A 14,163-nucleotide genomic window follows, 5' to 3' on the forward strand; every position below is an offset into this window, starting at 1 on the left:
ATATGATTGATTTTCTCTATAATCCTGTGTATTTGATTTTACACACTTGAGCATTACTCTGATAAGTGATCCCTTGGCTTCACCCAGGCTGCCAAAGGGGTCTTGACACAGAAAACGTTAAAGACCCCCATCATAGGAAGGAACTTCAAAGGCCATTTAAGTCTAATCTCATTTTAAAGAAGAGGAAACTGAGGTTCAGAGAGATTATAAATGACTCGTTCAAGGTCAAGCTATAAAACAATTTGAAAAGCAAAAGTTCTACACTGAGGTAGGTGTTATCACAGTCAATTGACAACGGAAGAGGAGGAAGCATCATCTTTATAGATTGATGAAGATACACTTGTATCATTACCATTGTATGACATGAAATAAATGCTCAGCAGAAAAAAATAGCCTCTATCTTCTGGCTCTGGATTTTGCATTTATTGTTTCCTCTCCCCCAGGGACTCCACCAATGCCACCCTCCTTCCCATTGGTTGGTGAATGGCAAGTGAATTGGGGGACAGAGTTTACTTGCCAGGGAGTTCTTCTTCTAGTTAATTCCCTCTCTTCAAAAGCCCAGTTTGGCCTTTTTCATATTAACCCAGTCTACAATGATCTTTCCCTCCTCTGAACTCATAACACTAATAATAGGTGCTGACATTTTTGAAGCTCTTTAAGGCTTACATGCATTTTCTCATTTGAGCCTCATAATAGTCTTATATTGCCAAGTATTATTAGGTCCATTTTACAGATGAGGAAATTGTGGCTCAGAAAGGTTATGTGACTTGACCACGTCCACATAGCTAATGAGTGTCAGAGATGGGATATGAATAATCCGGGTCTTCATGACTGCCAAGTGCAGCATTCTCTTCACTACTGCATGTTGCCTCTCGCTTACTGTCTGTCCCACTTGGCTGACCGTTCAGATATGCCCTTTTGTGAGCTCTTTTGTACTGTTATTTCTTATCTTCACACAAACTTTAAATATGGAGTTAGGAAAGGGGAAGCTAACAGGTGATTTCACAAAATTACCCAACCCTAAGGGAGTTTGGAAAACCATAATACAGAGTCCTTCCTGGCAAGGGCACAAGAAATAGCTCTAGGCTCTCTGGGTCAGAGAAAGATGACACTAATTAGCAGCCAGCAGCCAGCTTTAAACCACCAGTGCTGACCCTTCAACATTGGCCTCCTAGGCAGGCCGTAGGTTTTCTTCCTCAAGAATTGCTGGTGGAATTCTTACAACCCTAAAGACCCACATGGATTAGATAAAAGGAATGACAATCTGGAGACAGCTTCGCTTGATGGGTCTCCCAGCAGCCTAGCCCTCAACTGTCTGAGGAATGGGGATAATTACCTTCTAATGTCGTTTTGTACATAAAATTTATTTTCTTGTGTAATTGGGAGAGGGGAAGAAATGTGACAGTAGCAAGCTTTCAAAAAGCCTGGTCAGGGAACAAAGCCAATGAAAAACCACTGAAGGGTCTCCCCACAGGATTCCCCTGAGGATAGTCAGTAAAGGTCTAGATTCCCAGCCTTCCCTCTGTCCTTTCTGGCAGTCTGGTTGCTGGCTCATATGAAAAGTGGCCGCAGTGCTAACGTTTTGGTCTGATTCAGTCTAGTTCCACCTCTTCCAGTTTTTAAAACAACAATAATGGCTGGTTATTACTAGGGCGTGCAACCTGCATATACTCACTAGATAGTCCTAACTAGGGGATTTGCTGGAAAAAAGCCTGAATTGGGGGTTTTTTTGTATGTGTTTTTTTAATCTCCTCATCTGAATTAGTCACCGTTACAGTTTTTAAACTGGTGCTCATGAAATGTCCTAATGGCACAGGGCCAGTCATTAAACCTAACCCCCACTCTTTGTCACAGCTATGTGGCAAGGAGGCAGGGGTAGATTCTGTGTGAGTCTAAGCATGGGGATATGGATGATGACAAATATAAGGAAAGAATAATCAGCTTATGGCCACATATACAGTTGGTGTGATGGCACAATTTCCAGGGGAAGACCTTTTCTCCCTTAAGAGTTAAACATCTGCCTATTCAGAAGTGTGTGCTGTTTTTCTGGTGTGTTTATTGTGAGCCATTTACCTGGGCAGCTAGGTAGTACAGTAGACAGAGTATGGGGCTGGAATCAGGAAGACTCATCTTCCTGAGTTCAAATCTGGCCTCAGACACTTACTAGCTGTGTGACCCTGGGCAAGTCACTTAACCCTGTAGTTTCCTCATCTGAAAAATGAACCAGAGAAGGGAATGGCAAACCACTCCAGTATCTTTGCCAAGAAAACCCCAAATGGGGTCACAAAGAGTCAGACCTGAGTGAATAACAACAACAGTTTGCCAGAAAGGCTTAGAATTACCCATTATCATTCACTACTAGAAAACCAACCCAAAGAGAGGCATCTCAACTAGTTGTGTGACCTTAGGCAAATGCTTTACCCTCTCTCAGTTCCAGCTTCCTTGTCTGTGGAACAGAGATAATGATACCAACTTTATATGTCTCACAGGATTCATTCACGCATGTAATGAGTATTTATTTAATATCTATGATGTATATAGTTCTAAACTTGGCACTGAGATAATAATAATAGCTAACATTTATGTAATATCATGTGCCAGGCACTGTATTATCTCATTTGATCCTCACAACAACTCTGGGAGGCTCATTTTACAGATGAGGAAACAGAGGTAAAGAGAAGTTAAATGACTTGTCCAGGGTCACATGGCTAGTAAGAATCTGAGACTAGATTTGAACCCAAGTTCTTCTAGACTCCAGATCCAGCACTCTTTCCACTGAGCCACTGAATTGCCCTTTCAAGATGCATATCAAAGAAACGCCAGACCTGATCACTCATCTTTAAGAACTCAGCATTAGCTGGAAGGCACTCAGACTATTCTGATGTCATTTGAAGTGGTGAATACAAATGCAGATGTGTTAACCTCTCAGTTGGACTTTTGCTGAGATAATGCTCAGGAGGATATGACCCAATTTTCATACAACTTCTAGATGAAAAATCAGAGCTCATTTTGTCTTTTTTTCTTTTCCTTTTTTTCACAACCATATATCTCTTGGGGTTCTTTCTGCCCAGGCTCTACCAGCAGCACGTGGCACGCCGGCGTTGATGACTCCCCCAACGTTACAGATGATGCAGCAGATGAGATCATGGATCGCATCGTCAAATCGGCCACCCAAGTGCCCAGTCAGCGAGTGGTGCCTAGAGAAAGAAAACGGTCTCGGGCAAATAGGAAATCACGTGAGTTCATTAGGGAAGTGGGAACAGAACAGAACATGTTTTCCAAGAAGCCAGCCTCCCGGGCTCCCATTTGCACAGTGGAATGAGAGGGACCTATGCAGGGGCAGTTTGTTCAATAGCTCCATGGTTTGGCTTGTGAAAGCCTCATACTATAAACAGCTCCCTACTCATAGCTCAAGATAGAAGAAATACGTCGTGCATCCATCCTGGCAGCCCTAGCTAGATGGGATCAGTCTGCAACAAAGAACCCTTAGGATTGTTCAGGTCCCTTTTAGAATTCCGAGGACTTCCAGTGGTCCTATAAATCTGTTTAGTGTTACTGAACTCAAACCCCCTTGGGACTCCCCAGTAGCTCCATGCCAGAAGTCGATGCAATCTAGGGGCCTGAAAATAGCCTGAAGCTATTTTCCTAAGCCTGCTTTGGCTCAAACTTTCAGTCAAGGAAGGCTGCAGGCATCCTTAGATAGCCAGGACAGTATGATGTAGTAAATAAACAATGAAGTTGAAGTAAGAGTTCCTCAGTTCCAATCTTGTCTCTGCTAAGTATTATATGTGTGACCTTGAACACGTCCCTTCAACTCGCTGGCCCTCAATTTACACATGTGTAAAAGGTTGGGGGGCGGAGGGGAGGTAGGAGTAGATGTTCTTTAAAATCCCTTCCAGCTTTCTATTCTATACACACCACTGGAGATCAGGGGTGGGGGCCAAGGACAGCTTATGCTCAGGCTGCAAAAGATGCTTTGGCCAGGTGGTGCATTCTTCAAGCCCTATTTTCTCTCAACTCTAGATCCAGCATTTTTTCCCTCCCACGAAGAGTTTACTGTTATCTTTTTACTTGTAGATTTTGCTGTGTGCTCCCTCCTACAAATAATGTATAAAGATATTAAATTAGTAGGGCAGCTAGGTGGCACAATGGATAGAGCACCTGGCCTGGAGTCAGGAAGACTCATCTTCCTGAGTTCAAATCTGGCCTCAGACACTTACTAACTGTGTGTTCCTGGGCAAGTTACTTAACCCTGTTTGCCTCAGTTTCCCCATCTGTAAAATGAGCTGGAGAAGGAAATGGAAAACCACTCCAGTATCTCTGCAGGAAATCCCCCAGTAAACAGTTGGAAATGACTGAAAATGGCTGAACAACAACTAATAATACTAATTCAAGCAGCAGTCCCTAAGGAACAGAGATCTTTATACTCTTCCATCCAGAGAAGAACTGATTTATCCTTAGATGGCATAATGGAGATAGAACTGGATTCTGCAAGATCTGAGTTTGAATCCTGCCTCAGCTACTTACTGTGTGACACTGAGGAAGTCCTATCACTTCCCCAGGTCTCAGTTTCCTCAAAATGAGTATAAAAACAGCACCTACCTCCTGGGGTTGTTGTAAGGTTCAACAGCTGTATGATATGATTTACATATGATAATATATGTAAAATTTTTTGAAAATTGTAAAGTATTATCTAAATGTTAGCTATTATGATGATTATCTCTGCCCTTTCTTTCATTTCCCTAGGATTCTTCATTATCTTAGACAAAACTATTTTGCCCAGCCCCTAAGCCCACTGTGAATCAAAATTGTATATAGCCTTTGGCATGGGACTTTGTCAAAGGCATTAGATTGTACCCACTGGTTCTTCTCTATTTACTGATCCCCAAAATGTAGCCAAGCAATAAGAACATCATGGTCAGTTCCCTACTATCTCATATAGGAATCACCGGTTTCTGATACAGACTGAAGTCTAATAAGACAGAGACTGAGTGACTGCTTGGTACAAAGGAAAGAACAAAGAACATAGAATGATCTTAACATATGGAAGAGGGGGGCAGCTAGGTGGCGCAGTGGATGGAGCACCGGCCCTGAAGTCAGAAGGACTGAGTTCAAATCTGGCCTCAGATCAAACACTTGACACTTACTAGCTGTGTGACCCTGGGCAAATCACTTAACCCCAATTGCCAAAAAAAAAAAAAATATGGAAGAGGAAAAAGACAGGTGTTTGCCCTTGTTCAGAAAAGATCCACCAGATCAGGATGCCTAAAACCAAGGCAGCATGAGACTGAGTCAGCTAGGTCTATCCTATCCTATCAATCCATCAACAAAGGTTTATCAAGCACCTACTCTGTATTAGGCCTAGGGATACAAATTCAAAAGGGAAACAACATGTATAAATATATGCTACATACGTATGTAAAACATATATAAGATGAATATAAGATAGATAGTTTGGGGAAAGGGGGCTTTATTCAATTTTTTTTTCTGTAGAATCAAGTTATACAACCCTTTCCATATCAAAATTGTCCATGTTGAAGCTATCTTTTGGTTTATCATTAGTCATTATGAAAGTTACATTAACCATTTCAGGGCACTAAATGCTATTTGGGAAAAATAGAGCCATACTCACTTCATTGGTATGTTGTGGCCTGAAGCTGTGCCTTCTTAGACTGACATAGTCATGAGCAATATCTGCCATAGAGTTCCTACTGAGCCATTAGAAATTTTGCTATTTTAAATATCACTTTGAATAGGTATCATAAAACATTATTTATAAGGTTTGATTTTCTTACTTGGTCTTTTAATAAAGAGATGATCCATTTAAGAAAAGCATGACCTAACTCTCCCAATTCTGTTTTGGTCTGTGCTCAAAGAGATGCTATGTTAACTCACAGGGGTTTTCTGCCCTGCGTGGGAGGTTAGACCAGATGGGCCCAAAGGCCCCTTCTGGCTCTTAAGATTCCATGATCAAGTTCTCACATGCCTGTGGTTTGCTTTTCTCTAAGATAATTCTCTGTTTTATCAGTCCTCTTCCATTCTTGCACAAAAGAGTCATCTATTGTTTCATCTGACCAAGCACATTTCACTCAGCAAAAACTGTTTATTTCCACAAAGCTGGTTTTAATTTGAGCTTAGTAGAAACACCAAGAAAAACTTGGGACTCAGTAAAAGTGTAGGTTGACCCCGATTTCCTTTGCAATATGTGATTGATAAATTCCAGCCTTTCAAAGTCTCAACATGATGTTTCAGTGAATCGAAAACAACTGAAAAATGAATGTAAAGTTCCATAGTTCAGGGCCTCAGGCTTCAGTTCATTGACTTTAATTGCTGAACAGTGGCACTGAGGTAAGTGGATAATGAAGTAGATAATGAATGACACAAACAGTCTGGCTATAAACTCATTTGGCTGGAGGAAAGAATCATTTAACGCTTTAGCAAGAAGCATTCACACCATTTCCAAGAAACTAAATAGTTTCCTTCCAATAACCCAGGAATTTATGATATGAAAACAATTTGAGGGCTGCTAAGATGATTAAATGTCTGCTTTTGGGTTTGAAGCTTATAGCTCTACCTACACAGTGCCAGACATCCCGATGAAAAGTCAAAAACTTGCTCGATTCAGAGACATGGAAGGGCATCCAAATCACCATAATAAAACCTCTTTTTTCCAACTGTTGAATTTTTTTTTTTTTATGCAGTCTAGTTAGTTTCTGGCTGATCTTCCTCAGTTACGTTTGCTCCTGGCCAGACTCCAATCGATACTCTCTGATTGGCGTGGGACATAACCGTATGAATTTAGAAAGCAGTAGAATGAGTTCATATCCCATCTCAGACCCTTACAATCAGTGTGACCTTGGTGAGTCACTTCGCACATCAGGGCTTCAGTTTGCTCATCTGTGAAATGGATTAGGCGACCTCCGGGATTCCTGTTTCAGAATCTCTAATATTGGGGCAACTAGGTGGTACAGTGGATAGAGCACTGGCCCTAAAGTCAGGAGAACCTGAGTTCAAATCTAGCCTTAGACACTTGACACTTACTAGCTGTGTGACCCTCGGCAAGTCACTTATCCCTAATTGCCTTAAAAAAAAAAAAGAATCTCTGACATCTTAATTCAGGTGATCATAGATCTGGAGTTGGAAGAGGAAGTCTGACTCTCATTTTACAAATGAGGAAACTGAGCCTGAGGTAGATGAAGTGATTTGTCCAGGGTCCTATGGGCAGTAAGTGGCAGAGGGAGGATTTGAACCCGAGACCCCTGTCTAGTGCTGGTGATTTTTCTATTGTACCATGTTGCTTTCTGTCACTTCATTAATCACTGTCCTTTATTGTGTCTCCTTGATAAAAGCCTGGAGGCGGTATTGCCTCTTTTATATTTATTTCATATAAGCAAAATATATTTGAGCCTACCTGCCTTTGGCCTTCTCCTTTCATATAGCATTGAAGGATACAACAGTGACATCTGACGAGTAGAATTTCCTAAAGGGAGAGAATGATGGAGTCTGAGAAATCCTTTAGCAAAAACAGGTCATCCTCACTATACAATATCTTTCTTTCATTTTCCTGCCCCCTTGGGCCTACCAGTCTCCCAGCACATTTCAGTTACCACCACTCTTTCTTTCCTAGTGGTATTTGATGCTATCCAAGAATCTGCCCACAAATCCCATTAAGAAAACTCTGATCAGGGCAGCTAGGTGGCGCAGTGGATACAGCACCAGCCCTGAAGTCAGGAGGACCTGAGTTCAAATCTGGCCTCAGACCAAACACTTGACACTTACTAGCTGTGTGACTCTGGGTAAGTCACTTAACCCCAATTGCCAAAAAAAACAAAAAACAAAAAAAAAAAACTCTGATCATACTGATCTCCTGAGTTTAACTTCCGAAGTTTCCACTTACTTCTCCTAAACAATGTATTGTACTCCTTCATATGTCAAGGTTATACAAAGGGGTGAATCCAAAGACATTACCATCCATACTAGTTACCTTATAGACAAAGTAAAAACAAGGCTATGCTTCTGGTGTAGACTTTTACTGATTCATTTACAGCAGTAGCAAGAGAATTTTCTGAGTACAGAATAGCTTGCATTCAGTCATGCTAGGGCCTGAACAAGCATTGAAACTGTACTCCAGTTCCCTTCCTCAAATGTGTATTAAAGGTCAAACAGATAATTGAAGTCACACAGTATCGACCCAGAACACCTGCATGAACATACAGTAGGTGGGATAAAATAATTGGCCAGGACATGAGTGGATAGTAAGATCTGTGTGTCAGATATAGGGTTGAAATTGAATAGATTGTAGAAGTGTGAGGACAGGGGTTAAGTGTAAGCATGGAGGAATATTGGAAGGGTAAAGCCATCAGCTTCTTAGGGAGATCATGTGAATAAAATACCTAGAAAATATTGTTCAGTTGTGTCCTACTCTTCATGACCCAATTTGGAGCTTTCTTGGTAAAGATACTGAAGTGGTTTGCTATTTCCTTTTCCAGGTCATTTTACAGATGAGGAAACTGAGGCAAACAGGGTTAAGTGACTTGCCCAGGGTCACACAGCTAGTAAGTGTCTGAGGCCAGATTTGAACTCAGGAAGATGAATCTTCTCAACTCCAGGTCTGGCACTCTGTGCACTATGGTGCTTCTAGCTGCCCCTAGAAAACAGTAAACTGCTACATATTCCTGGCCCTTTCCACTGGACCCCCACCCTCTATCCCCAGTGCCTTCTCTCAGTGATTGCCTCCTTTTTACACTACATGTAGCTTGCGTGTACATAGTTATTTGCATGTTGTCTCCACCATTAGAAGGTGGGGCTACTTGAGAGTGGAGACTATACTTTTGCCTCTTTTTTGTTTCCCCAAGGCACAGGGCCTGGGACATGGTAAGTCCTTATTAAATGCTTGTTAATGGATTAAGTGATATAAATATTAGGTATTAATATGACCTTAAATGTATGAAAAAGTATCTGTTAAGCACTTATTATATGTTAGGATCTGGAGATACAAATATGAAATTCCACAATGCCTGTCCTCAAGGAGAATTCATTCTAATTTTAAATGAGGGGATTGGAGGGGTAAAGCACTTCCTGTGTAGGGGAATGGTAGCCTAGAAAGGAAGTACCAAACTAAAAAGTCATGGGGATTGTGCGTTGAGCCATTGGCAGGAATATATTAGAGCCTGCTGGTACCAGTTCATAGAGCTGATTATAAAATTTTCAGTGTGGGCATGCATGCCTCAGAAATTGGTAAACACGGCAAATCAAGTCATGATTTAGTATTTTGTTGATTGTCTAGACTTAAGAAAGTGATGGAGAAAAATAATAATAATGCAGAGTAAACATAAAATTGTGTGGTGCATACTTTTATTTTCCCCCTCTGGAGAACCAAACATTTATTAGTACACTTCTGGCCATAGGGCACTTGATTGTCAGGTCCTTCCCAATATTAATAGTAATATTAATTTAATTACCATTCCCAAAGTAAGAAGAGTTGGAAAGCAGAGGAGAGAAGTGAGATAATGCAACAGCAGGGCCAGTGACAAGATGCTGGTGTAGGCCCTGGTTTGTTGTTAAGGACTGGGTGAAATGTGAAACATGGTAGATAAAGTGAGTTAGATGAATTTGAACTTAACAACCAATCAGGACAACTCAGCCTCAGGACAGAGTTCCAAAACTGAGTGTATTAATTCTGGTGGGGTCCATTGTGGGGGGGGGGGGGGGGGGCTCCTGGCCAAAGGCTCACTGTTCCACATGGGAAAGATCATCATCATCATCATCATCTTCATCATCATCATAATCATCATCCAGTTCAGCAGCTCATTTCATAAAAAAGGAAACCAAGGCCCAGAAAAAAGACTTAGCTTTCCTTGATTAATCTGGGATGGCCTTATGGAAGGGGTAGAATTTCAGGACTTTAGTAAATATCTCTAAATGAAAGGTGCTTGGTGGATTGAGTGGAGTACAAAACACTTTCAGCATATGGCACTGCTTTGGAAAAGGCTTAAAGGGGGAAGTGGGATGAATACATAAAATGAACTTTGTCTTAATCTTCCTGAAATAAGCAAAGAGAGTAGGTTGAGATATGAGATCTGTCTCACACACACACAACCTTGAGGCTAAATTCTCATTCATTAAGCACCTACTATATAGAAGGAACTGTGCCACAGGCTGGAAATGTGTAGATAAGAAACATACTAGTACTTGCTTTCATAGAGTTTACAACCTAATGAAGGTGGGAGATGGGGGGGGGGGGGGGGGGGGGCAGGCCCGGGAGAGACAATGAGCTCCCCCAATAAACATGACATAAGGTAGGATTTGATCAAGGGAAGTCTGGACAAAAGGAATTAGATGCCCTTTATGAAATATGAGAAAGGAAAGATTGGGGTATGTATGTATTAGGTCTTGTGACAGAAATGGTACCTTAGAGGAAGAGGAAAAATTCGAACAGGCCGAGATGTGGAAAGGAGAAAGCATGTCATGCAAGAGACAACCTGCAGCAATGCAGGAAGGCTCAGGAGAGCAGGATAAGGTCAGGGACCAGCAAATAGTCCACTTTGGCTGGAACATAAAACATACAAAGGGGATTAGAATGAAATGAGGCTGTAAAGATAAGTTAGAGCCAGACAGTGAGGAAGTTTTATTGTAGGAGATAAGGAATTATTGAAGGATTCTGATCAGGGAACTGACCTGGTTAAATATGCATTCCCTTAATTTGCATTGTCAGACAATCAAGTACTATGTGCCAGCAATTATTCTAGGCATTGAGGAGTCAAAGAAAGGCCAAAACATTCCAACGGTTCGTGCTCTTCAGCAGTTCTCTAAGTTTGAAATTCTGCCATAGGTTAACCCTATTTTGACCTATTAAAACCCCTGAGTCCAGTTGTATATACAAATGCCCAGGTGTATATCCGGCATTTTTGCTTGAGCTATGCCCTCTTCCCCATTTGGCAGCATTATCAAAAGATCACTGGGTGATGATCCTTAGCACCAGCAGTAGAGAGACCTAAAAAGATGAGGATAGAACATATCTAGGCAGCTAGATGGTACAATAGATAGAGGGCTGGGGTTTGGAATGAGGAAGACCCAAGATCAAATCCATTTCAGACACTTACTAGCTGTGTGACTCTAGGCAGGTCATTTAACCTGTTTACCTCGGTTTCCTAAACTAGGAAATGGGGATAACAATAATAGCATTCATCTCTCACAGTTGTTGTGAGGATCAAGTGAGATAATATTTGTAAAACACTAAATGACACCTGACACGTGGAAGGTGCTTAATAAATACTTGTTACCTTCTCCCTGTATTCATTAAGTTGACCAGTAAGACCATCCATTTGGTTTTGGTTCTGATTGCCATTTAAAGCTGCCCAAGTGAATCAAGTCTGAACTACATGCCACTATTTTTGGTAAGGCTTAGGAAATTATGCTATTAAAAGAGACCACTGTGTAGTCAGATACTTTTTCCATTTATTTAAATAAACAGAACATTGCTGTCACAATGATGCTTACTTAAACACCATGTGAACCCAAGTGCCAGACATTTTCTCAATGCGTGCCCAGAGTGTACCAAGCATTCAAAAATGCTCCTAGATCTTTGAGGTTTACTTCCCTACTTATTTGACCAGGCATTTTCCATTAAATGAACTAAGATTACCATTCATGGACATCTGTATGCTACCTTCTACTGAGATAGCTAAATTTAATTAAATTTAAGATGCTTCAAAGTACAGTAAGTTATGCCCTCCTGACCTTCTTCGAGCAGTATTTTGTGTCTTAGTTATGAGATCTCAGCAGGCCTTTCTTGTCAAGAACAAGGAGGTATTTTTATCCTATTTTAATCTATTAAAGTCTATTTCTTCAACAAATGCTTTAAGGATTGCTTAAAGAACATAAAAGGTCATTAGAAAGTTTTACTTTTATTGCCACTGCATAGAATGCATTCCATTACTCAATTAAATGTAATCTGCCTCGAGACAAGACCTTTAAGAGCCAAAATATTATGTCTAGTCAAGTTAGACATACAATCTAGAGTTTAACGGCAAAGAAGGAAGAAGAGATTGTTATAGCTGTAAGCAATCGAAAATACAGAGGGAAAATGCTCGGGTTTCAGGGCCATCATTTAGAGTGGGCAGCATGGAAATGGGTAACATGGGGGGTCAGGTAAGCATGGCGCCTCCAAAGTAGCTCCCCCACAGGCCGTGACTGATTATGTCTATAACTTGGCTGGTTTCTTCTCTTCGTATTAAATGCTGAACACTAGTAAAGATACCATGGGGCAGGTAGGTGGCACAAATGCATAGAGCTCTGGGCTTGTAATTAGGAAGACTCATCTTCCTGAGTTCAAATCTGGCCTCAGACACTTAACTGTGTGACTCTGGGCAAGTTACTTAATCCCGTTTGCCTCAGTTTCCTCATTTGCAAGATGAGCTGGAGAAGAAGATGTATCATTGCCAAGAAAACCTCAGAGGTCAAGAAGAGTTGGACACAACTGAACAACAACAACAACAACAAAGATCCATACTATTTCAGAAAATTCAGATTATCAGATAACCCAAGAGGAACAATACAAGAAACCACTAACAGTCATAAACATTATAGTTGGAAGTAATTTATCAGTTCCTTTTTTTTTTTTGAGTGATAACCATATGACACAAGTCATAAGCATATTTAAGCTAAGAGATGAGCATTCTTTGTTAAAACATCTAAGCTTAAAGGAAAGAGGGAAGGTACCCATAGATCTAGAAGAAAATGGCCATTCTTCCAAGGCCCTTAAAGAAAAGCCTGAGCATAATGGTTTCTCTTTTCCTGATACTTTTGGGTATTTGTAGCCCACTGAGCAGGTCTGAAAAATACATTATTACCAAGGGATGTTATTTACATGTGTACCTTTGAGCAATTAATACACAGTAATACTCAAGCTACCAATCTGTAGCCAAACCCCTTTAAGTATAGAGAATATAAACTCCAGGTTGTGTTAGTACCATTTACTATAGTCTTTCAAAACCAGTTTAATTACACAATCTACATTTATGTTACAAGAACCAAATAAAAGTTTTCTCTCCTGGCCTTTTGGAAGAAGTGATTTAAATGCCCCAAAGCCTCCGTAATGTCTGAACAAGTATTTCCTTGATGCTCTTACCATTTATTCTGTGTGCTCACACAGTGTTGATGGAAAACTAGGTAAAAAGGATTATACAACATGTACTTGGGGATACTCTCTATAATTCAAACTCATATTGGTTAAACAGGTTCCCAAAGGAGGGATGAGCCCTCTCCTCACCCCCCAAAGGTTACAGGGATAATCCTGAAGGTCTGGGGTTGGTTTTCTAATGTTGTAACTTACTGAGCCCCAGCTAGTGAGCTCTCCATTAATTATCCAGTTGACATCAATTAGCCAGCCAGAGTTGATTAGCTTTTAGTTAGGAATGTTCACTAAAGTGGTTTACAAAACATTCCCTTTAAAAGTCTGTGATATACTCCCACATGAGTACATACAGTGTCTAGTGGAAAGTGGGATTAAGTTTAGAGAACATGTGATCAAGGGTAATTCACAGTTCCTGGCTTTTAGAAGTCCTTTTATCCTTTTGTGGGGTCCCCATAAAGTTCTCCTTACAAATACAGCTTTCTCCAAGGCTCCACGGGTTGGGGTAGAGAATCCTAAAGCTGCCTTTCCTCACCCCGAAGAGGTGACAGTTCACAAAGCTGCCTTTTCCTCAGTGTGTCTAATTTGTCATCTCTCAGCTCCTGGCTAGAGGTGTTATTTGGCATAGTCATGGGGGCAGGGGAGAGGCCCACAGGGCACAGGGACAATATGATGCTCCCTCTGGGCTTACTCCAGTCCTACTTCTCACCTTGTTTTGCACTGATGGAGGCAAAAGAGATTTCCCTTCTCAAAGGGTTTCCAAAGCTTGATTCCGAAGCAGTTGCTGGAATCCTTCTGATAGAATTTTCTTCTCTAGTATACATAAGTCCATCCAACTCCAGTACATTTCATCATCAGATTTCAATCAATGACTGAAGTACTTCATTCCTTCCCAACTTGATTAATTTGGTTGTCTTTACTTAGTTTATGCTTTTGGTTGGTAGATTCAATAGAAATGTTTAGAAATTGTTCTCACCTAGTTTATACTTTTGATTGATTCTTTGATTCTAAACTCAATCTAAGAGGCATTT

General features: G+C 40.9%; 1 protein-coding gene across 1 annotated transcript in view; it reads left to right on the forward strand.

Moving 5' to 3' along the window:
• FHOD3 (formin homology 2 domain containing 3) overlaps positions 1–14,163 on the forward strand; it is a 687,613-nt gene that overhangs the window by 671,711 nt on the left and 1,739 nt on the right. The window contains exon 23 of the mRNA XM_027869130.1: positions 3,072–3,236. Coding sequence (XP_027724931.1) covers positions 3,072–3,236 — 165 coding nt within the window. The remainder of the gene's footprint in view (positions 1–3,071; positions 3,237–14,163) is intronic.

This window comes from Vombatus ursinus, unplaced genomic scaffold (assembly GCF_900497805.2).
Source record: "Vombatus ursinus unplaced genomic scaffold, bare-nosed wombat genome assembly UNPS02014791.1, whole genome shotgun sequence".
Lineage (NCBI taxonomy): Eukaryota > Metazoa > Chordata > Mammalia > Diprotodontia > Vombatidae > Vombatus > Vombatus ursinus.